Source organism: Alternaria incomplexa (assembly GCF_024043165.1).
Source record: "Alternaria incomplexa strain BMP 0042 chromosome Unknown scaffold_3, whole genome shotgun sequence".
NCBI classification, from domain to species: domain Eukaryota; kingdom Fungi; phylum Ascomycota; class Dothideomycetes; order Pleosporales; family Pleosporaceae; genus Alternaria; species Alternaria incomplexa.
In genome coordinates this window covers 2,114,578-2,136,001 of record NW_026249852.1, presented here as the reverse complement: position 1 = coordinate 2,136,001, position 21,424 = coordinate 2,114,578, and the positions used below count along the sequence as shown (strand labels likewise).

Genomic DNA, 21,424 nt, shown 5'->3' with positions numbered 1-21,424 from the left:
TGGCAGGCGCGCCAGGCCGGATGAGGAACCATCAACAATCAACAGTAAGAGTGAGGGCAGCGGCAGGGAAGCCGCGTGGGGTGAGAGATCGGCATGCCGAAGCCAAGCCTACAGTAGTCGTGTTATGCTAGTCGTAGGCTAGGCTCACTGCAATCTAGCATGCTATGAGATGATTAACTACCCCAGAGCCTACTTTGACGTTGGATCAATACGTTGCATGTTCTTCCCTTGATGAGATCTGGAGTAGGCTGCACGATCCGTCTAGTCTTTTCTCTGTATGAGGCGGGCGGTCATGCTGGTGAGTGCTGAGCGGTTGTCTCGAATGTTCGGGCCGTTCAGTGCCGCCCCAGTCTTTATAACAGGTCCGGGTCAGTCGCGTCTGATTGGGTACCAACCAGGCGGTTCGCAGGTTGCATCAAGTCGAGCGAGCGACTGGGCTGGGTCAGTCTGCTACAAGCGGCGCGCGCACAGCGACTGTTGAGCAGAAGCAAGAGTTAGCGCTCGCCATGGGGCATAGGCGACGGTTAACCGCTGGGGCAGCGTGCAGTCTTGGGCCGTCGCACGCTGAAGCCCCTTCGCAGCGCATCGCCGTGGAGGGCCAGGCCTGACCTATTGGATGCAGTCGCGCTAGCCGGTGGGCTGGAAGAGGGAAGCATCTACCCAGCACTCTTGGCAGCTTTGGAGCCGCGAGCAAAACTTCGGTCCCTCCCTCGAGGTCCCGACCTTCTTTGTCTCCTGATGCACTAGCCCGTCTGCTGCGACACTGTCCTGTTGTTGTTGTTTTGCGCCTTTCCCTCACGACTAACGGCCGATCCCCCGACGCCCACCACGACACGGCCGACCGCAATTGCCTCGACTGCTGTGCCAGCCGGAGCTGCACACCCCTCTCCGCCCCCAGGAGCCTCGTCCGCCGCGTCCACCGCGTCCAGCAACTGCCGCCTACTAACACGCACCACCCTGCGCCGCAGCCACGTCCTGGCCGCGCACGCCTCCAATGGCCGTACTGGAGAGCACTGCAGTCGCCCGCGACGCCAAACCCGCCCATCTCGCCTCGTCTCCCCTCGCCCGGGTGATGCGCGAGTTCGAGGAGCTCGTCCAGGGCTTCGAGACGGGGCTGCTGCGCTCGCTCGAGGACCCCGCCGCCGACGACGTGACCACGCCCAAGAGCACCGCCCGGCGCGACGAGATCCGCCGCGAGGCCTGCCGGCTGGCCATCTCGGACCTCAGCAACCAGTACACCCCCAAGTACATCCGCCGGTCGCTCGACGCTGCCGAACTCGAGGGCAAGCGCGTCGAGGACCAGCTGCAGAGCCTCTCGCTCAGCGGCCGCGCTGTCGACGACGAGAGCGACCTGGGCAGCCTGCACAATGGCTACTTCCGCCTCTACTCCACCGAGCTCTTCGACCTCCTCGGCCAGCCCACGGAGCTGCGCTTCGGCACCCTGCGCTTCCACAAAGACACGCTGAGTCTGCCCGAGACCCCCTCGCCGCCCCACGTCACCGTCGAACTCGCCCTCAACGACGCCTTCTTCGTCGCCGACTCGGAGGAGACGCTGCCCTACCACACGTTCCGCCTGCCCACCACGCCCTCGTTACAGAACCGCGGCATACGCAGCCGGAAGTTTGATGACGACGGCACCTTTCCCGAATACGACTCGTGGCTGCTCTTCACCTTCCTCGGCAACGGCTGCATCAAGCTCGAGGTGCCCATCGAGATGTGCGCGGACGTCTACGGCGGCTGTCTGCGGGGCCGGGAGAACGAGGAAGTGCTCTTCTGGGGTTTCTTTGTTGACGATGACGAGTAGCGTCGCATCACATTTGCTTGGACTGGAGTTGGTATCAAGAGCTAGACAGGGCTTGGCATTGGAGTTGGGCGCAAAGGACTGGCCTGGTCGGCCGCCGGAACGGGTGCTTGGACATGCATTCACGACTCACGAATTTCCTTAACTGTACCTTCCTCTTCTCATCCCCGCTGCGGGGCCATATTCCCTCACACTTTAGGCCGTCAATCCTGCGCGTCATTACATTCTTTCCAATTGCGTTCTGGGCGGCATTGTGCATAGCAGTTTACAGTTTACTCCTCAAAAGGCGGACGATGAGGTAGATGATAGAGCGCATGGAGCGACACAGCATTGGTACTCGATAATACACACCGACGGACAAATCACATGCGCCGGATAAACCTTCTGCCGATCCCTTGCTCTTACCTTTTCTGATGTCCAGCCAACCTTTGCATCTGCATTATCCTCAATTCGGCAGTCCACAAAGCAACATGGCGCCCACCTTGCCCGAAGCAGACGCTGCCGCTGCGAACACGCCCGTTGTCGCAAACACAGGATTCAGGTTGGGCGACGAGGAACAATTTTCAGATGCAAGCGACAGCGACCAATCACAGACGAGCCAGCGAAGCGCTTCCCCGAGGCGAGCAAACGGCCAGGCGCCTGCGACCAAGTCAAAGAAGAAAAAGCAAAAGGACCGACGCAAGATGGGCGCATTGGCCGATGAGTTAGTCGACGTCTTGGGCGACGCCTTCTCGACGCCCCAAGCCGACCTGCAGAGTGGTATGTCACGTGGTAGATATGACGATCTAACGTCTATTGATCCCACGCGCACTTGCTTTTGGCACGTGCGACCGGGGTGAGCGAGTCTAACAAGATGCAGGCCCGGTCCAGCAAGCCAACGGCGACCAAACTATGGCCATTGATTCCGACCCCGTGGGCAAGAAAATGAGTGAGTTCTCCAACAGACCCTCAAACGTCCACTCCACCGTCATGCTAAACCTTGTCTAGACAAACGCACCCGCCAGAATCTCGCCAGGATGCAAGCACGCAAAGAAAGAAAAGTGGCTAACCCCAAGATGGACATATCGGAAGACAAGACACTGCAAGCCCAGATGGCAGCCGCGGAGCGCATAGGCATGTCCTTGGACGCGTACCGCAAGATCGGCAGTGGCAAGGGCATGTCAAGAGCAGCCGCACGGAGAGCAAAGAAAGATGCCATTAGAAAAGAGCGAGCTGCAGCCGCGGTAGACGAAATGGAGATTGGATAAGAAGCTGAAAAGACGTGCGTGGTGGCTTGAGATGAAAGTGCGGAGAAAGCATGAAGCTAAGGAACGAGACATCCAAAAAAGCCAATGCATCAAACAACGTTTTCCCATGTCACACGCTTTCGGACGTGATCTTGTTTTTTTGTTCCTTTGCGCCTGCTCAAAAAGAGGGAACATGCAAGCCAGACGCCACTGTCGTATCCCTCTCACGTCTCTGCCAAGTCTCACATGTTCGTACCCAAAACCTAGCGTGGCGACATGAACTACGGTTCCCCAACCGCTCGCTGAATACTAACGTACCGTTTCTTTCGGTCCTACCCTCCTTCTACGCGAGCGTTTTCTGTCACTCTCGCTTACCTAGACAATGTTGATCGACTATTGTTCTCGTTACCAAACGCGTGGCAACGCTTCACCGCACATCGTGGAGAAAAGCAAATGTGCAAAACAAAAATCGTTCAGTGTGGCTGGCAGATAGTACGTTGGTCCTATTTATCTGGAGATTACCCTGTTTGTTAGGCCGATACTGGCCGGCATCGTGGTTATGCTCCGCGGGGAGGATCAGGGTGATGGGTGTGATGTGAGGCGTGAAGGCGAAGAAGAAATGGTGTCACAAAAAGTAATGGTTGCATGCAGATATGTGTCACGTGAGAGAATGCTGTTGCGGACCCTCTTTTCTGCCAACGGATGCGGCCAGATAGGTTGGGGTTCTGGTGCCGCCTTTGGGGATGGAACGAGCAGAGGGGTCGTTGTCGCATGAGGAAGTTTTAGGTACCCTGATTGAGCAGATCGGATGCGTTGTGTGAGATGTGGCAAGCATGGTGCAGGCAGTGTGAAGACCAAATAGGAAGGTGTGGGGAGTGGGGTTGATTGGTGGTAATGCATGGGCTGAGGAGATGAAACGGTGGAGTAATGTGGCGGGAGATTGATACAAACTGAGAGAAGACGTTCTTGATAAAGGGCATTGATGCTGTTGTATACGACATGACTGTTTCAGATCTTCGTAAACATTTAGAAAGCGTCTTGTAGAGCTTGCTACGTAAGTAGAAAGTACCTTTACTCTTACCTTTGCCACGAGCATCTATACTGGTGGCAATTATCAAGAGATAAGCAAAATCACGCGGTTTTCATCAGATTGAAAGATGGATATTGTTCAAACGATTGGATTCTTACAAGGAGACCCAGGTCGTCAAATATCATTACATTCAAGTCAAACTTCGTTCTATCATAACGCAACCCAGCACCTACACTGCCCCTACTCATGCACATTATGAATATGCCCCGACTCATCAATCTCCACCTTCGCCCTCTTCAAACTAGCATTCCTCGGGTTAGGCGCCTCAAAGATCTCCTTGAGCTCCTCAAGCGTCTTGCCAGCCGTCTCAACAAAGAAGAAGAAGATAAGCGCAATCTCAATGCAAATCCACACAATGTACACGAGATACAACTTCCAGCCAATCTTCTCGATGCCGACGGAGATACCGTAGGTGTTGACGACCATGGCGACGTTGAGGAAGAGGAAGTTGAGACCGGAGCCCTTGGCGCGAGTACGGTTTTCGAGACACTCGACGGCGTAGAGAGTTTGAAGGGGGGTCCAGCCCCAGGCGAAGAAGATGCCGAAGAGGTAGATGGAGACGATGGTGCCGTAGGCGAGGTTGTTGTCGGGGGTCGCGGTCGCGGTGAAGGCTGTGAGGAGGACGTAGGCGAAGAGGCCGCCCCAGAGACCGCCCATGAGCATCTTTCGGCGACCGAGTCGGTCGAGGAGGGTGGCGCCGTAGATGGCGGCTAACATGCTGAAGATTGGGTTGATGGCGTTGATGAGAAGTTGCTTGTTGGGATCTTGACAAGTTAGTGATTGTCTCGGACGTATCTGTATATTCAGAACTTACCAGTGATTCCAGCGTTTTTGACCATGGCTGGCATGAAGTAGCTGACGACGTTGTTACCACTCCATTGACCGAAGAAAGCCATGGCGATGACCATGGCCAGACGGTAGCGTGCAGCCTTGGTGTTGCCTAGCTCACGGAAGTCCCACCACGGGTTGTCGTTGCGAGTGACAGCAAAGTCCTCGGTGATCTCGTGTAGCTGGAGCTGGACGATGGGAGAGTTGGGGTTGCCGTTTCCGTGGTACTTGGCCATGATGGCGATGGCCTCCTCCCTGCGGTCATGGGCTAGTAGCCAACGCGGCGTTTCTGGGAAGAACATGATCAAGCCCATGACGATAGTAGGCAGAATGCACTGAACGATAGTTGGGATTCTCCAAGCCCACGAAGAGTTGCCCATGTGGAGATTGGTGCCGTACGTGGTCCATCCAGCCAGAATGTTGCCGACCCACCAGAAGTTGTTGTACATACCAGCCATGGTTCCACGGTAGGCAGGATGCGCGAGTTCGACGGTGTAGGCAGGGCCAGCAGCAGACGCGATGGATGCGCCAAATCCGAGGATGAAGCGACCGGCAATGAAATGTCCCATCTCGTGGGCTGTGGCTTGAACGGCGGTTCCGACGAGGACGAGCGCGCAGCCGACGGCGATGCAGATACGACGACCGTAGCCATCAGCAAGGAATCCACAGAATGGGAAGGCGGCGATTTGACCAAGGTTGTAGATGATGAAGATGATGCCAGTGCTGGATCCCTCGCCAGTCAGCCCGAATGTTTTCTGGTAGGCTTTCATCGCGTTGATGGATCCCATGAGGGAGCTGTCGAAGCCGTTAAGCGTAGAGACGAGGTACCCAACGCCCATGATCATGTACAGCTGGATCATGCCACGAGACCATAGCTTTGGCTTCTCTGCCTCGATAGCAGCGGCTGTATGCTGTCAGCGCATTCTTCCCGTTATCTCAGATGTAACTTTGACTTACTGAGAGCTACCGAAGCGACATTGGCCTCCTTGACGTTTGCATGCTTGTTCATGTCATCGTCAACTGCACTCAGCTGGTGCGTCACGGCGCCCATGTCTTCGCTCTTCTCCGCCATCTTGAATGTGTCGCTGGCAAGGACTGGAGAAGATCTGGAGGTGTGGAGCAGAAGAACGGGAAAGCTCTCCACTTGATGGCCGATTTGCAACGATGCGCAAGCTTTCCGGAATACTGGGTCTCTTTATAGTATACAGGCTTCTCCGCAAAACAAGTAGCGCCTGCAGGTAATCTTACCCCATGGCACCGAGGCATCTGCTCTACCTTCCTGACCCGATGCATGGTTTCTGCTCTGCATGCAAACTGTTGCGCTCAGGCGCCACCCGGTTGGCCAAGTATGCTTGTTGTACGGCAATAGCACCGCATTAGGGGCGGAATATTAGCGGGATTACTGGGAAATTTTCAACTTCCAAGCTCGCTATACCACGATGGTACCAAGGCCAAGTAATAGGGCCTTCTGCAGGGGCGGGCCCAGGTCCAGAAGCAGGCCGGTTAGCGGACGGACCTCCCAAATTGTACCAGCTCTGGAGCGCCACGCGCGAAGTCTTTACGAAGGAGATGAATCAAGAATTGAGCCGGTCGGTTTGGCATTGAATCGCGAAGAACCAGGCGAGGGTAAATGTGGTGTAGCTGGGCTGGGCAGCGGAGTGCGGGGATGGATTCCTGGAGTAAAGCCAGCCGAGTTGGGCAGCCGCCCCGTTGATCACCCCAGTCAAAGGGAAGATTGGACACCGACCTCTGCAGGATACAATGGTAAGATAGCTAATAAACCTGCATCGTCTCAACGTGTTACAGAATCGCGTTCTGAGATTATTACAAGCTGCAAGGCTCCTGTCTAAAGTTTTCCAAGGTTCCCTTCAACGGAGTCGGAGTGATCAAGCGAAGAACCCGGGGCCCGCTCGCGCTTGCGCCCGGACGTCGCCCCATCAACCCCCCGATGCGAGCCCTTCCCAGCTCCAACATGCAACATGCGCCGTTTATTGCCGACACGTTCCTTAGTCCTGTCACCTGAGAAGCAGACGGATGGTCCCCTTGGCGTCTACGACATGTGGGCGGACGGCTTCCCTGATCAGTCCAAGTCGCGCGGGCGACCGCAGTACAGCCGCCTTACTGTGGGGTGTCGACAACTGTATCAAAGATAGAGGACGTAGAGCAGTGGTTCGTGGAAGTACCATCAACTTTCAATTCATCCATCATGTCCTCAGGTCAACACCCAGCGAGCGTTCCAGACTGGAACAACCTCGATGTCCTCCACAAGAACACGCTGCCTGCGCGCGCATACTTTCACAACTACGCATCGGGGGCTGATGCGCTTAGTTCCGATGTGAACAAGTCTACAACCCACAGCCTCTCCGGCACGTGGAAGTTCCAGCATTCATACTCGCCTTTTGAGGCTCCGGAAGGATTTGAATCGACCACATTCGACACATCATCATGGAGCGACATTGCCGTGCCAGGCATGTGGCAGCTGCAGGGCTTCGGCAAAGGCCCGCAATATACCAACGTAATCTATCACATTCCGGTTGATCCTCCCAACGTGCCTTTTACCGAGAACGAGACTGGATCCTACGTTCGTAAGTTCAAGGTCCCGAAAGATCTCCAGGACGGTCAGCTTCGACTCCGCTTTGAAGGTGTCGACGCCGCTTTCCACGTCTGGGTGAATGGTAAAGAGGTTGGCTATTCTCAGGGTAGCAGAAACCCTGATGAGTTTGATATTACCTCGTTCGTCGATCTCAATGCTGAGAACACCCTGGCTGTTAGGGTGTACCAGCATTGTGACGGAACGTACATCGAAGACCAAGACCAGTGGTGGCTGAGTGGCATGTGAGTATGGTCTGTCGTCGAGATGAACTCATACTCATTACTACAGATTCCGTGACGTCTTCCTGGTTGGCTTCCCCAAGGCTTCCCGAATCGAGAACGTCTTTGCCCAGACGCTTCTGGATTCATCCTACACTGATGCCGAACTCAAAGTCAAGATCAGTGCGACTGGATCTGGCAAGGTTGCAGTAAAGCTGCTGGACGCAAAGAAGCAAGAAGTCGCCTCATCCGAGGCGGATATCAAGGGTGATGGTGTGACTGAACTCAGTATCCAGGTGAAGGACCCGCTCAAGTGGACTGCTGAGTCGCCAAACCTCTACCATCTTGTCGTCTCTTCCGGCGATCAAGTTATTGCCCAACGCATTGGCTTTAGACAAGTCGAGATGAAAGATGGCTTGATCAAAGTCAATGGTAAGAGAGTCGTTTTCCGCGGCGTCAACCGCCATGAACATCATCCCACTCTTGGTCGTGCTGTGCCTTATGAGTTTATGAAAGAGGATCTCCTTCTCATGAAGCGTCACAACATCAACGCCATCCGCACATCTCATCAGCTCAACGACCCACGACTGTACGACCTCGCAGACGAGATGGGTTTTTGGGTCATCGATGAAGCAGACGTGGAATGCCACGGCTTTGAGAGTATCGCCGATGCCGCGCTTTCGAAGGAGGAGCGCAACTTGCCGTTCCGTGAGCGTCAGCTTATAACTAGGGACAAGGCCGCGGAATGGACGACCGACAACTCAGATTGGACGAAGGCGTATGTGGACCGTGCAGAAGCACTCGTCAAGAGAGACCAGATGCATCCATCGATCATCATCTGGTCTCTTGGCAACGAGGGTTTCATGGGTCGAAACTTCGTGGCCATGTACGAGCACATCAAGAAGTACGACGACAGCCGGCCTATTCACTACGAAGCGGACATTTACGCAGACACCATGGATATGTACTCCAGGATGTATCCTCCGCTTGACGAGATCATCAAATTTGGTCAAGACAAGGAAAAGAAGAAGCCACTGGTGCTTTGTGAATACGTAAGATCTACCATGCTCGACTGTGGCACCAAGACTAAACATATCAGATCCACGCCATGGGCAACGGCCCCGGTAATATCAAAGAGTACATCGATGCCTTCTACAAGTACCCAACTTTACAGGGAGGTTTCGCTTGGGAATGGGCGAACCACGGTCTTCTCACCAAGGACAAGCAGACCGGCGAAGAATTCTACGCCTATGGTGGTGATTTCGGCGAAGAGGTTCACGACTCCACCTTCGTCATGGACGGTCTTGTCAACTCTGATCATTCGCCCAACGCTGGCTTAATCGAGTACAAGAAGGCTATCGAGCCTGTACAGCTTCTAGAAGTGAATGGTTCAAAGGCGACGTTCATCAACCGGTACGATTTCATCACGCTCGATCACTTGGTCTGCAAATACACATCAGTCTCCTCTTCATCCTCTGATGGGGTTACTGGAGATCTGCAAATTCCTTCTGGTATCTTGCCTGGCCAAACCTTCGAGGTGCAACTTCCAACGATCGAAGCTCGCGAGGAGGAGGTCTTGGTTAGTATCTCGTTCCAGTTGAAGGAGGCTACACCATACCTAAAGGCAGGATTCGAGATCGCAACAGCACAGGTACCTGTGACTCCGATGTCGTCCTTGAAGAAGCCTCAATCATCAGGCAAGCAAGTCACTGTTGAGACACCATCCCGCAACACCCTCAAGATTACGACGGATCAAGCCACCTGGGAGTTCAACACGCTCCACGGCAGTCTCACCTCCTGGAAGCAAGGCTCGACTGAGCTCATCTCCAAAGCACCTGAAATGGACATCTTCCGTGCACCTACCGACAACGACATCCCGCAAGACGGCTGGGACTGGAAGGACAAGCAACTACACCACGCAAAGCCATTGACCCGCAGAGTCGAGTGGTCTCAGTCGGGCTCTGAGACTTTCAAGATCACTGTGCACCAACGCGTCGCGCCTCCAGTCCTCTCATGGTCCATCGACTGCGTTCTCACATACACATTCAGCGCCAACGGCACCCTATCCGTCCACGTCACCGTCACACCCAAGGGCGAGAACCTACCCCGCACGCTCCCCCGCATCGGCCTCGTCATGGAGCTCCCCGCGCAATTCCAACACGTCGAATGGTTCGGCCGCGGCTTCGGCGAGACCTACCGCGACAGCAAGCTCTCCCAGCCCGTAGGCAAATACACAGCCTCCAGCATCGACGCCCTCTGGATCGACTACGAAGTACCCCAAGAATCGGCGAACCGCACAGATACCCGTTATGTTAGCGTTACGAATGATAGCGGCGCAGGATTGCTCGCTCAGTTCGCGGATAAGAAGGGTGGGCAGAGGAAGTTGTTTGACTTCCAGGTTAGCCATTATAGGATGAAGGATGTTGCGGCTGCGGACCATCCGCATGAGTTGAGGAGGAAGAAGAGGGAGGAGGTTGTGCTGAGGTTGGATGCGGAACATCATGGGTTGGGGAGTGGGAGTTGTGGGCCAAGGACGCTGGATGAGTATAGTTTGCTGTGCGTGCCTTTTGAGTTTGAGGTTGTGCTGCAGGCACCGTGAATTGATGTCCTCATTTGAGGCACACTTCGAAGGTTGGTAAGAGTGAGAGATAGATCAACAATCCCATCCATGAGAATTGTTATACTTGCCAAGTGTTACCCGTTGATCTTTGTTCCCAAGATGTATGAGGCTACTTTCGAATTGCATGATGATGGAGATACGACGCGTTGTTTTCGCGACTTGAGTGCTTTCCCACGTGGTCTCTGCTCCTGCTCTCACTTCACCTGTCGCGACTGCCGAATCTTCACCCCACCCCGCCATCTGTCCTCCACCTCGAATCGTACGTGCCATTTGACTCTCAATCCTCTCAAATTCAACAATATGGCGAGCGAAACCAAGAAGCGACGAGTAAGTAAAAACGCTGCTGTACCTCACTTGCATCTGGACTAACAACTGGCAGAAGTCGCGATCCCCGGTCCGCGACACAGCTTCGAAACGCGCGCGTGTATCTGCAGCCAGCACGCCGGGCCGCTCTCCATACGCTGAACGTGAAGCTCAATCCTCCCGCGCTGGATCGATCAAAGACGGATACCCAGCGCCGAAGCCAGACAGAGCGTTCTCTCTACCCACCGGAGATGACTGGATCTTTCGTGTCCAAGTTATCTCGTCTGCAACAGATCTTGGCAGTCAAGTCTTCAAGAATGCGGTAAAAGGACTAGTTCGTATATGCTTCCCGGACAACATTCTGGATCAACTAGGGCCGCAAGTTCTGCAACAACACATGCGTGAAGAGAAGGCTCCGGAGGCCAACATACGCAAGATGTTGGAGATCTTTCGCACTGAGATGATACAGCGCATGGTTCCAATGGTCGCTAAACATCTTCATTCGGCTGCTGAAGTCGATTGGGTACTACAGACCGTGTTAATCGCGAGCGCAAGAGCTCGTGGGGATGGAATTGGAGAAGATATTTTAGGTCACGTCACTGCTAACTTGCTTCAATCGAAAGCAAGAGCCCCAGAACACTCCACGGAATGGCTAGCCAGCGGTAAGGCGACACGCAAGGAAGACAACAGCGACGGAGATTTGAGCACCGACGATGTCTTTGATGAGGAGCCTGCGCCAATCGCGAAAGCGAAGAAACACAAGAAACGCGACAAGAAGGCACAATGCGTGCGCTCGACCACCCCGGATGACATTACGGAAGACGTTGAAATGAATGCCGATCTATCCGCGGCCTCGAACAAACACACGATTCTGAAGTCTAAAGACAAGAAGATCTCCTCCAAATGGAAGTGGAACGTCGAAGCGACAGAGCTTGCAGATGAAGACGTGGCTGAAGCGTTTCCACGCACGAGCGACTTGTTTGCTTATCATGCGCTACCTATTACGAGACGGAAGCTTGGATCGCAAGCATCGCGGAAAGAGACACGATGTGAGATGCAGGCATTGCTTGATGGTATGCCGCAGGATGAGTTCGAGAAGTGGGTTGAGAGCTTACAGAAGCTTTACAACGGCGATCGCGAAATGCTAGTACGACAAGATGTTGCGAGTTCAAGTGTTGACCGGCAGATCACTCGTGCCACTCCAGCGCCGGTCGAATTTCGCAAGAAGACTGGGAAGAGCACGAAAATATCATCAAGTAGTTCGGACCAATCGAAGGGACGTGCAACTAATGCCGCGATCGCTGTTGAGAAGACAGTCGTCAAAGAAGAGTCAGCAGCGGGATCAAGTGAAAAGTTGGCCGATCCAACAGATGAAGCAACAGCTGCCTATCTCCGAGCATGCACGGAAGCACGAGACACTGGCCGGCCACTGTCCAGCGTAGAAGCAGCAGACGGGCATACTCAATCGGAACCTCAGAGCAATGGTACTTTCGACAGTGTGAGTGATCTCGGTGCTAGCAAAACATCATTGCGCTGACCTATGATAGGCTTTCGGTATGCCAGTACTCAGTCTGCTCTGGGGATCGGACAGTCTGAATGCAACTGAATGCATGAGTGAGTCTGTCCGCATCACGCAAACAATCATTAGCAACCTAAGACATCGCATCTCCGCAGATGTAAGTCTCTTCCCTACAATCGTACTGACTAAAGCTGAAACGCTGCAGCGCATAGTCGTGAGTGGCTTAGGTGGCGCGAACAAGACTCGTACAACGTCTGAGCTCCAAAACACTATCGCCAATGCCTTCCCGAAACCCGGATCTCATTATAGCTTCATGAGAATCAAGAAGGATATTGAAGCGGCTCTTGTTCCATGGGTCATCGCGGAGCCGAGCGCTTTCCCTGAATTGAAGGCCATGCCTTTCGTCTTCGCCCACATCGTTCCAGTAGGTTCACCTACAACCTGGCCTTTTTTTTAGAGACTAACACATTCACCTAGTCGGTGCCAGCTGTCCTCAACCTTCTCTTCGGCTCCTGGCCCGTTGTATCCGCGCTGAGTGGATCTGAGATGTGGAACGTCATCTTACGAACTCTCCAGCGACGCGGTATCTCCGAGGTACAACCTCCTACCTGCTTTAGTACACTGAACAAAACTGATAGACGAACAGGCATCTGTAGGAGCTGCCAACATCGACTGCTTGCAGATTGACAGTCTTTGCGATAAAGTCAAACACCCAGAGATGACGCGACGTGCTCTACTTGAACGCGTCATGCGTCGCTTGGCCTTCTCGCACAGGGAGAATTTTCCGGAGCTGAAAGCTACACCTATCGTAACGACTTGGGAGAGAAAGACGGGATTGAGGTGGTGAGGTTCGGAACGTGTGTTTACACGGTGTGTCTTGGTGGCATGTTTTAATGCGACGATGGACGGTATAACTGCTGTTCGTCCAAAGTCATCGATCACAGGCATCTTCGAGGAGGCATTCCGGCAGAAGATGATTGAAAGGCGTGTGTTATCACGCAGAACTTCAAACGGCGACTGGAAGTATCCTAGGCGGGTCGGACTGATCATGCATACAGGCGGCAGATGACAAGCCTGTCAGTATATGCAGCCGGCCTTTCCCTCTTCCAGCTTGCAACAAGTTGCTTCATAATTCATGCCAGAAACCACATCTCTCATTTATCTTGGAGTGAAAGCTGTCAAGTTGCGAAGACTGCTGATCACGCGGCCAAAACGTACATGCAGCAGGCGCTCTGGAAGCGCAAAACACGGATCACGCTAAAAACTTTCTCCGGCACCTCTTGTCCTGTTTGCATCGTAGACATCTTAGATGCGCTCGTTCTGGAAACGCCAGACTCTCGTCCAGAGGAGTGACGGCACGATAAGGCCCGAAAACGTTGGGGAAGGGTAGATGTGGGGTCTTCCAAAGGTTCTCCGCAATGTGGGGAACGACACCTTCACACATGTCAACTAGCGCATCGGCACCCATGTCTTCACCTAGCCGGGAGAGCCCGTTCCTGCAGGATACATTAATGACAGAGTATCGTGGAGATCTAGATCATCTCCTCGCAACACTTGTCAAACATCTTTCACAATGACGCCTTCACCAATGTACATCGACCCGGAATACCAGTCCACGCATTTCAACCTCTTTAAAGACTCTATCACTGTTCCATTGAAGTCGGTGCTGCCGCCTGGTGTTGACCGAGATGCATTTGACAAGGCAATTGCGAGATACCAGGGTGTTGTTGGTGATGCGCAGGTGTATACAGGTGATGCACTGACGGAGTACATCGATCCGTACGAGCTGCATGAAGCGGAAGGAACTCGCAAGATGCCCAGTGCAGCCGTGAGACCAAAGAACATCGAAGAGTTACGAGACGTGTTGAAGATTTCGAACGAGTTCGGCATTCCAGTATGGACGTTCTCACGAGGAAAGAATCTCGGGTCAGTACATTCCCACGTACAAACCAGCTACAAGCCATCTAACCATCAACCAGATACGGCGGACCCGCCCCTCGCGTAACCGGCTGCGTAGCCCTCGATCTCCACCGCATGGACAAGATCATAGAAGTAAACTCCGAATACGCGTACGCCGTCGTCGAACCAGGCGTCACATTCACCGATCTCTACGACTACTGCGTTAAGAACAAGCTCAACGTCTGGCCTTCGGTGCCCTCTCTCGGCTGGGGCTCAGTCATCGGAAACACAATCGATCGCGGCACAGGCTTCACACCCACAGGGACGCACCACCAACACATCGCCGGCGTGGAAGCCATGTTGGCGAACGGCGACCTCGTCCGAACAGGCCAGTTCGCCATGTCCAACTCCCCATCCGCGCACCTCTCCAAGTTCTCGTTCGGACCTAGTATCGAAGGCCTGTTCCTGCAGTCCAACCTCGGTATCGTGACTAAACTAGGTATCTGGCTCACACCCGCACCCCAAGCCTTCATGTCCTGCTCGTTCGACATGCCGGATTTCGAAGACGTGGAAACGATTGTCGATATCTTCGGGCCGTTGCGACGAGATGGTCTGCTTCCCAACACCGTCTATGTTTCCAACGTAACCGAGTGGCTGGGCATGATGGGTCCGAGAGAAGACTTTTGGCCACACGACACTTCGATACCGGATTGGAGGATCAAGGAGTTGCAGAAGCAGTTCGATCTAGGGTATTGGAATGCCAAGTTCGGCCTGTATGGCGCGAGGGATGTGATTCAAGCGCATTTCGACGAGCTGAGGAAGATTATTGGGGAGAAAGCGCCGAAGGGAAGGTTGGTTGGTAAGATCTTTTCTGCAAAGGATGGAGAGACGTTGGATCCTACGTCTGTTCCTGAGATGGATGGGGGTTTCTTCGTTGGTATACCCACGCTTTGGTCGCTTCCTATGGTGAAGTTCCGCCTGCCAAAGTCTGGGGGTGGCATTGGTGCGCATTACGACTACAGCCCTATTATACCTTCCAAGGGCAAAGAGATTCTGGACTGGGTCAGGACGGCGAAGAAGATCTGCGAGAAAGATAACTTTGATCTGTTCTGTGACTTCTTTATGCATGAGCGTCATGGTAAGATCGGACTCTTAAGCGGTGGATGATGACATATACTGACGTCGATACCTTATCTAGTCATTTTCGTCAACATGTTCACGTTTGACAAGACGAACGCGATGCATCGGAAAGCGGTGCAGAACATCTTTGATGGCCTGTTCGAGGCGGGTAAGAAGAGGGGATACAGCAAGTATCGCAGCCACGTCAACACCATGGGTATGTGTTATATCTTCTGCCTCGAGATTGCCTGTCAGTCGCTAACTTCTTACCCAGATCGTGTCGCTTCGCTGTATGATTTCAACGATCATGCGTATCGAAGGTTCGTCGAGACGATCAAAGACGCCGTCGATCCTAATGGTATACTGTCGCCTGGTAAGCAGGGTATCTGGCCAAAACGGTTCCGAGGGGATGAGGTATCAAAGGCGCATCTATGAGGCGCAGTATTGGTGTGGATGTCGAAGGAGGAAGCGCAGAAATGGATATGTACATTATTGCTTGGACTTGGAGATAGAAGCCTCCAAATGCATGAGTGCAGGCGTCTCAGCTGGCCAGCTTGGTCCAGTATTCAACGTGTCATGATGACACGTTGTGGTGTTGCCCTGAGATTGTGCTCATCGATGGCTGATTCCACGAGATGCGGTCGACCACGAAACGTAGACGAGGGCAAGACCATACCAGCCGAATGCGTGCTCAAGCTCGAAGCCCGATCAACGGGAGCTGCCATGTGCCTGATCATCTCGGAAGATCGTTCAGGCACAGCGTCCACTGCACATCAAAGCTCAGATCGTCACAACGACCAGCACAGAGTATGAACTGACGAAGTATGTATGTCCAATTATAGTCCTACACATCCACAGAAGAATATGGGTAGGGTGGAGAAGACACGGCTCTGCTAAAAACCAATATTAATCTCCCACAGAGAGAAAAGTTGCTTCCTGGCCATGAAGACGAGCCAGGGAGCAGGCAAGAGTGGGGTAGTAGCATACAACGCGCACAGCAGCGACGACTCCCAGAACGACAAACATTGAATCATTCGGTGTCGAGCACGTGCCGCAAGCTGTGCATCGCGAGGTTGTTGATGAGCAGAAGAACGAGCCAGAGCTTGGTTTTACGTGTGAAGAATCAGCCCGCTCGGACCCCCGTCTTTGTCAGCATGGCTTGGCGCTGCCCGCGCGCCTGAAAAGCTCGTCGCAGCTCGGCCTCAGCTTTCCTTCCATATTCACAAAATCACAATGGACGATTAATCAACGGCTATACTGAGCTCTTCATCTCTATAGTTGTCATATTTGCGTCACTAGAACAATACCTGGCACTTTTAGGCTTTTTGCTACGATTTCTATGTTGCTTGAAGCCACCTGCGTGACCATACATTCTCTTGAATAGTGTTGAGAGTTTCGAACGTGCTCTTTGCGTGTGCTTGACTAGCTGGGAAGATTCCTTCTCTAGAGTACCAGAGAGCTGACGACGGCAATGTCTGTCAGCCTTGGATCGTATCTGCGGCAACGAAGACGGCCTCGGCCTTACCAAAACCAGATCGGCAGCGTCTACGAGTCGCGCCACCAAGCCTGCACGTCGTTCATGCGCTGTCGTAAGCTGTTCCACGCCCATCGGGTTGGGAGGTCGATGATGTACTTTTGGGCGGAGGGCAGCAAGCTCAGACAGGGGCATGATGCCGTATATAGACCAAAAACGCAGGGTTCTGGAGCTTGTGCGGATGCCATGTGTGAAGTGGAACGGATGCATTACTCGTCATCGCGCGTGTCAACTAAGGGCCCTACGAGCTCCCCTTTCTGTGCTCATGTTTTGCTTTGCGATGGACTTGTTCATTCTCTGGTAATCTTAGCTACGCGCCCTCTTGCCGTCCGTCCTGCCCCCTTTCCCCGCGCGTACTGCTCTCGTGCACGTTCTGCCGCTCCCCGATCTTCAACCTCCGCCCGAACCGCTTCCTCCTTCCAGACTGGACGACATGGCGTCGGCTCTGAACAAACGCCAGCAGGCGCGTAATGAGCGTGCGCTGCAGGATCTCATCAAGACGGTCCCTGGAAACGGGACATGCGCCGACTGTGGCGCGCGGAATCCAGGTACGTAGGGCAGGCGCATCTCGTTGGGCTCTCAGATGCTAACCAGGTCATACAGGATGGGCAAGCTGGAGTGTAAGTCTACCCATACCACGAAGCGAAACCGTACCCCTCTACGAGCCGATCATCCCTCGACCGTGAGCCCAAACTGACGTCTGCTGTAGCTGGGCATCTTCCTGTGCATGCGATGCGCGGCCCTACATCGGAAGCTGGGAACGCACATCTCCAAGGTCAAGTCCTTGAGTATGGACAAGTGGGACAATGCGCAAGTAGACGTAAGACTTATTAGTCCTCCGCGGTTCATGTCGGATTGCTGACACCTGTGTAGAACATGAAGCGCATTGGCAATCTCGAGTCGAACAAGACGTATAATCCGCGCAACGTCAAGCCCTCCATACCCATCGATATCGACGAAGTAGACAGTGCCATGGAGAGATACATACGGGCAAAATACGAGCAGAGAATCTACTTGGATGCTTCGCGACCGGGCACGCGACAGAACACAGGCAGCACGAGCTCTGAGGACCGGCCACCGCCATTACCGCCGAAGCCCACCGGCCGCTTTGGATTTGGATTGCGAAAGGCCTCCACGACACGCGATCTCACTCCTCCGCTGTCACCAGGTCTGGGAGGGTTCAGCCAACACGACCAGTCGCCGCCACGCATCAACAAGCCTTCTAGGGTGTTCGGCTCTAACATACACACTTCTGGCGATGGCTTGGACTCGAAACTTACAACTCTCCGGGATATGGGCTTCCCAGACGATAAGCGCAACGCCACGGTGTTGAAGGGGCTGAATGGGAATCTGGACCGGGCAGTGGAGGCTTTGATTCGACTTGGAGAGCAGGATCCTGGCAGATCGAGAGGAAGCACACCGACACCGGCCTCGCAGCCTGCGTCCAATGGCATTTCGTTCGACACAATCAGCACCGCACCCCCTACCGCGTCTTCTACGAACCCGTTCGATGCGTTAGACGCTCCCGCGCAGGCTCCTCAACAGCAACCCCAACTCGCTCCTCTTCAGACTCAACAAACGTCCTACAATCCATTTCTACAACAAGCGCCCCAGGGATATGCTCAGCAACAGGCCTCTCAAGGATACGTCCAGCAACAGGTGCCCCAGCAACAGCAGCAGCAGCAAAACTTCGGCTATCAACAAAACCCATGGGATCAACAGCAGCAAAGCCTCGAACAGACGTTTCAAGGCATGCAGATATCGCAACAGCAACCTCAACAACCCTTATTCCCGAACCGAACTGGAGGCTACGCTGACTCAACACCCTCGTCTTTCGCCCAAACGAACCCGTACAACCAGTCGTTTACTCCGCCACCGATGCCGCAAATACCCGAACAATACAGCGCCTTCTTCGCACCACAACAGCCACAGTATCAGTCCATGTCCAATCCCTCGAGCCCAGGAAATCCGTTTTTGAGATCGTCGAAAAGCCAAATGTTTACACCGACCAATCTGGCAAGTTCGAATCCGTTTGGGCAGCCAACGATGCAACAGCAACAGCAACAGATGTCTCAGCCGATGTCTGCTCCGCCGCAGCAGCAGATGCCGAACCCTTGGTCGCAGCAAATGCAACAACAACAGCAGCAGCAGCAGCAGCAGCAACAGCCGCAGTATAACCACGTCTCAACTCCCCAATCGGCGAACCCGTGGCAGACCCAACAATCAGGCTTCCAAAACCAGGATCCACAACAGAATTATCAGAACCAGCAGCAGAGCTTCCAGAACCAACAGGCACTATACCAACAGCAAAGCTCCAATCCCTTCGACAAGAACGCCTCGATTCTTTCGCTATACAATCAGCCTCAGCAGGCTCCTCATCAAGCGCCGCAGCAACAAGCTCAACCAACAGCTGTACAAGCTCCAACGCCTGCTACGCAAGTACCTGGACGTGCAAACCCGTTCGGTAACATGACCGGCGCACCACAAGGACAAGCACTATCCGCCGCACAAACCCCCGGCCTGAGACATGTCAGCAACGAGAGCGTGGACTTTTCTGGATTAATGAGTGGACGGCATTCTCCTGACGCATTTGCCGGCCTAAGTTCGAGTTTCAGGCGGTAGATATGATTGGCATTGTATCGCCTCTTCCTTGTATGGAGGCCTATGAGGAGATCCTTTTCTTTGTTGATACTTTTGAGGGAGGGAGTGTGTTATTGGATATGATTGAAGAGATGGCTTGGAGAGATGGTTTGGAGGCATTGGAAGGCTGAGATTGAGGGGGGGTTGATCGAGGTTTGTTGTATGATACCTAGCTAGGACGTGCGCTGCATCGGCTTAACACTAATTATTATTCCATTCTATGTACCTAAAGATTGAAGGCTGAGCTCGTCTGACTACCACAATTGGTAGGCAAGATCTGTTAATCTTTCTTCGTCCGATACTTCTGCTTATCTCGAATTGTGACAAAGTAGACAGAAAGCTTAAATTCCTGTGATGCATCCGTGTATATCGCACGATCTGCAAGCATTCCCAAGCACATGGTTTCAGGTTTGCTTTTTCACGTGCAAACGTGAAGCCAATGTGGCTAGACCTCTCGCGTCTACGTCATTGCTGCCACCCGCGTACCTGTCCCTGAACTTCGCACCACTGTATCCACAACCTACAACCTACATCCTCACTTACCTGAACTTTGCTCACTGCCTTGATCGCATACCCAACAATCAATCTAAACAATACTCTCGAGCTCGAATTCCAATCTCCGAAACCAGCCAACATCATGGGTGAGATACACAGCAGCCTAGCGATAACATCCAACTAACACCACGCAGCTCCCCAACCAGACTACTGTATGCGCACACAAACCTTTACTTCCTACCCGAAAGCTCATACAACACCATAGACAAAACCCTCGAGGTCGACTCAAAAGCTTCCCAACAGCAAATCCGCGATGCCTACAAAAAGTACCACCTCACCTACCCACAAACCTTTCTCTCCGCTCAACCTCTAACACTCCCCCCACAGAGCAGCACTAAAGCACCACCCCGACCGTGTCCCCTCCGACTCCCCCGAGCGCGCAAGCCGCACAAAGCGCTTCCAACAAATCAACGACGCCTACTACACTCTATCAGACGCGACACGGCGCCGCGACTACGACGCCGCACGCACCTACAACAGTTTCACGGGCAGTACCGCAACACCCGACTCTGATTTCGAAGAAGACATCCCAGGAAATGCGGGTGCGGGCGCAGGCACAGGCGGCGGCTTCGCCCAAGGCTTCCCCTGGTCCGCCTTTGGTTTCGGTAGCGCGCCCGCCGGCAACACCGAGGAATCCCACAACCGGTTCTCTGAAGAGCAATTCGGTGGTATCTTCGAGGAGATGCTTAGGGAAGAGGGGATGGCGGATCAGGACGCGCATCCGACGTCAAAGTTTTGGAGTATAGTCGGCGGGTTGAGTGGAGGGGCCATGGGGTTTATTGTGGCCAACTTCCCGGGGATGGTTGCGGGGGCGGTCGCGGGGAATAGACTCGGGGCTGTGAGGGATACGAAGGGGAAGAGTGTTTATGCGGTGTTTCAGGAGATGCCGCAGGCGGACAAGGCGAGGTTGTTGAGTGGGTTGGCGGCGAAGGTTTTTGCTAATGTGGTTTCTGGGTGAGCGGGGATGGGGAGGAGGGAGGGAGGGGGATGGGGTGTATGAATGACGATATCCTTGGAGTTTAGCTGGGAACCTGAGTCTCTTTTCACTGTTGGTTTAGATTGGATAATCTACTACACGGACTTCACAGGCTTGATGATATTAGTTCGTTGCACGCATGATGTGAGTAGTAAGGTATAAGAAGAGCAAGTTTTGATTTGCATCTGAACGCCAGGCAGGTCCAAGCCTACGCAAAGGAGGGATATCTCTAACGGTAAAAAAAAAAAGAAAGCTAAACAAGCCATAACGGAAAAGAACAGGAGAAAACGTCGTCAAACGTCCCCCACATCGCGCCGTCGTAACGTCGTGCAATAAGAAAAAGCCCAAAGGCAAAACAAAAGTACCACCTTTTTCCCCACATCACAGCCCCTTCCAATACTCCCACTTCCTCGCCATCTCCTCACTCATAATCTGCGGTAAAGCCTGTTGCAGAGGATCACTCCTCTGCTCCTCATGTCACCAATCACTTCCCCCTCTCGTCA

The 21,424-nt window shown here is 53.6% G+C and overlaps 8 protein-coding genes across 8 annotated transcripts; 7 read left to right on the top strand and 1 right to left on the bottom strand.

Moving 5' to 3' along the window:
• Nucleotides 1-994: 994 nt before the first annotated feature.
• On the top strand, nucleotides 995-1,804 carry J4E90_003090 (uncharacterized protein; the record flags this gene model as incomplete). Its single annotated transcript, XM_051432663.1, has 1 exon — nucleotides 995-1,804. The coding sequence occupies one exon, from the start codon at nucleotides 995-997 to the stop codon at nucleotides 1,802-1,804; it is 810 nt and encodes a 269-aa protein (XP_051294085.1).
• Nucleotides 1,805-2,271: 467 nt separating this feature from the next.
• J4E90_003089 (uncharacterized protein) lies at nucleotides 2,272-3,048 on the top strand (the record flags this gene model as incomplete). Its single annotated transcript, XM_051432662.1, has 3 exons — nucleotides 2,272-2,560; nucleotides 2,661-2,729; nucleotides 2,789-3,048. 3 exons carry the CDS (start codon nucleotides 2,272-2,274, stop codon nucleotides 3,046-3,048), a joined length of 618 nt encoding a protein of 205 aa, XP_051294084.1.
• Nucleotides 3,049-4,297: 1,249 nt separating this feature from the next.
• Nucleotides 4,298-6,017, bottom strand: J4E90_003088 (uncharacterized protein; the record flags this gene model as incomplete). The annotated part of the gene is made up of 3 exons (XM_051432661.1): nucleotides 4,298-4,881; nucleotides 4,932-5,849; nucleotides 5,903-6,017. The coding sequence occupies 3 exons, from the start codon at nucleotides 6,015-6,017 to the stop codon at nucleotides 4,298-4,300; spliced, it is 1,617 nt and encodes a 538-aa protein (XP_051294083.1).
• A 1,134-nt stretch (nucleotides 6,018-7,151) lies between these two features.
• On the top strand, nucleotides 7,152-10,355 carry J4E90_003087 (uncharacterized protein; the record flags this gene model as incomplete). The annotated part of the gene is made up of 3 exons (XM_051432660.1): nucleotides 7,152-7,780; nucleotides 7,827-8,808; nucleotides 8,856-10,355. 3 exons carry the CDS (start codon nucleotides 7,152-7,154, stop codon nucleotides 10,353-10,355), a joined length of 3,111 nt encoding a protein of 1,036 aa, XP_051294082.1.
• Nucleotides 10,356-10,676: 321 nt separating this feature from the next.
• On the top strand, nucleotides 10,677-12,216 carry J4E90_003086 (uncharacterized protein; the record flags this gene model as incomplete). The annotated part of the gene is made up of 2 exons (XM_051432659.1): nucleotides 10,677-10,703; nucleotides 10,756-12,216. 2 exons carry the CDS (start codon nucleotides 10,677-10,679, stop codon nucleotides 12,214-12,216), a joined length of 1,488 nt encoding a protein of 495 aa, XP_051294081.1.
• A 1,555-nt stretch (nucleotides 12,217-13,771) lies between these two features.
• Nucleotides 13,772-15,264, top strand: J4E90_003085 (uncharacterized protein; the record flags this gene model as incomplete). The annotated part of the gene is made up of 2 exons (XM_051432658.1): nucleotides 13,772-14,124; nucleotides 14,178-15,264. The coding sequence occupies 2 exons, from the start codon at nucleotides 13,772-13,774 to the stop codon at nucleotides 15,262-15,264; spliced, it is 1,440 nt and encodes a 479-aa protein (XP_051294080.1).
• A 2,276-nt stretch (nucleotides 15,265-17,540) lies between these two features.
• Nucleotides 17,541-19,372, top strand: J4E90_003084 (uncharacterized protein; the record flags this gene model as incomplete). Its single annotated transcript, XM_051432657.1, has 2 exons — nucleotides 17,541-17,570; nucleotides 17,624-19,372. 2 exons carry the CDS (start codon nucleotides 17,541-17,543, stop codon nucleotides 19,370-19,372), a joined length of 1,779 nt encoding a protein of 592 aa, XP_051294079.1.
• Nucleotides 19,373-20,027: 655 nt separating this feature from the next.
• On the top strand, nucleotides 20,028-20,903 carry J4E90_003083 (uncharacterized protein; the record flags this gene model as incomplete). Its single annotated transcript, XM_051432656.1, has 2 exons — nucleotides 20,028-20,031; nucleotides 20,275-20,903. The coding sequence occupies 2 exons, from the start codon at nucleotides 20,028-20,030 to the stop codon at nucleotides 20,901-20,903; spliced, it is 633 nt and encodes a 210-aa protein (XP_051294078.1).
• Between the last annotated feature and the right edge of the window lie 521 nt (nucleotides 20,904-21,424).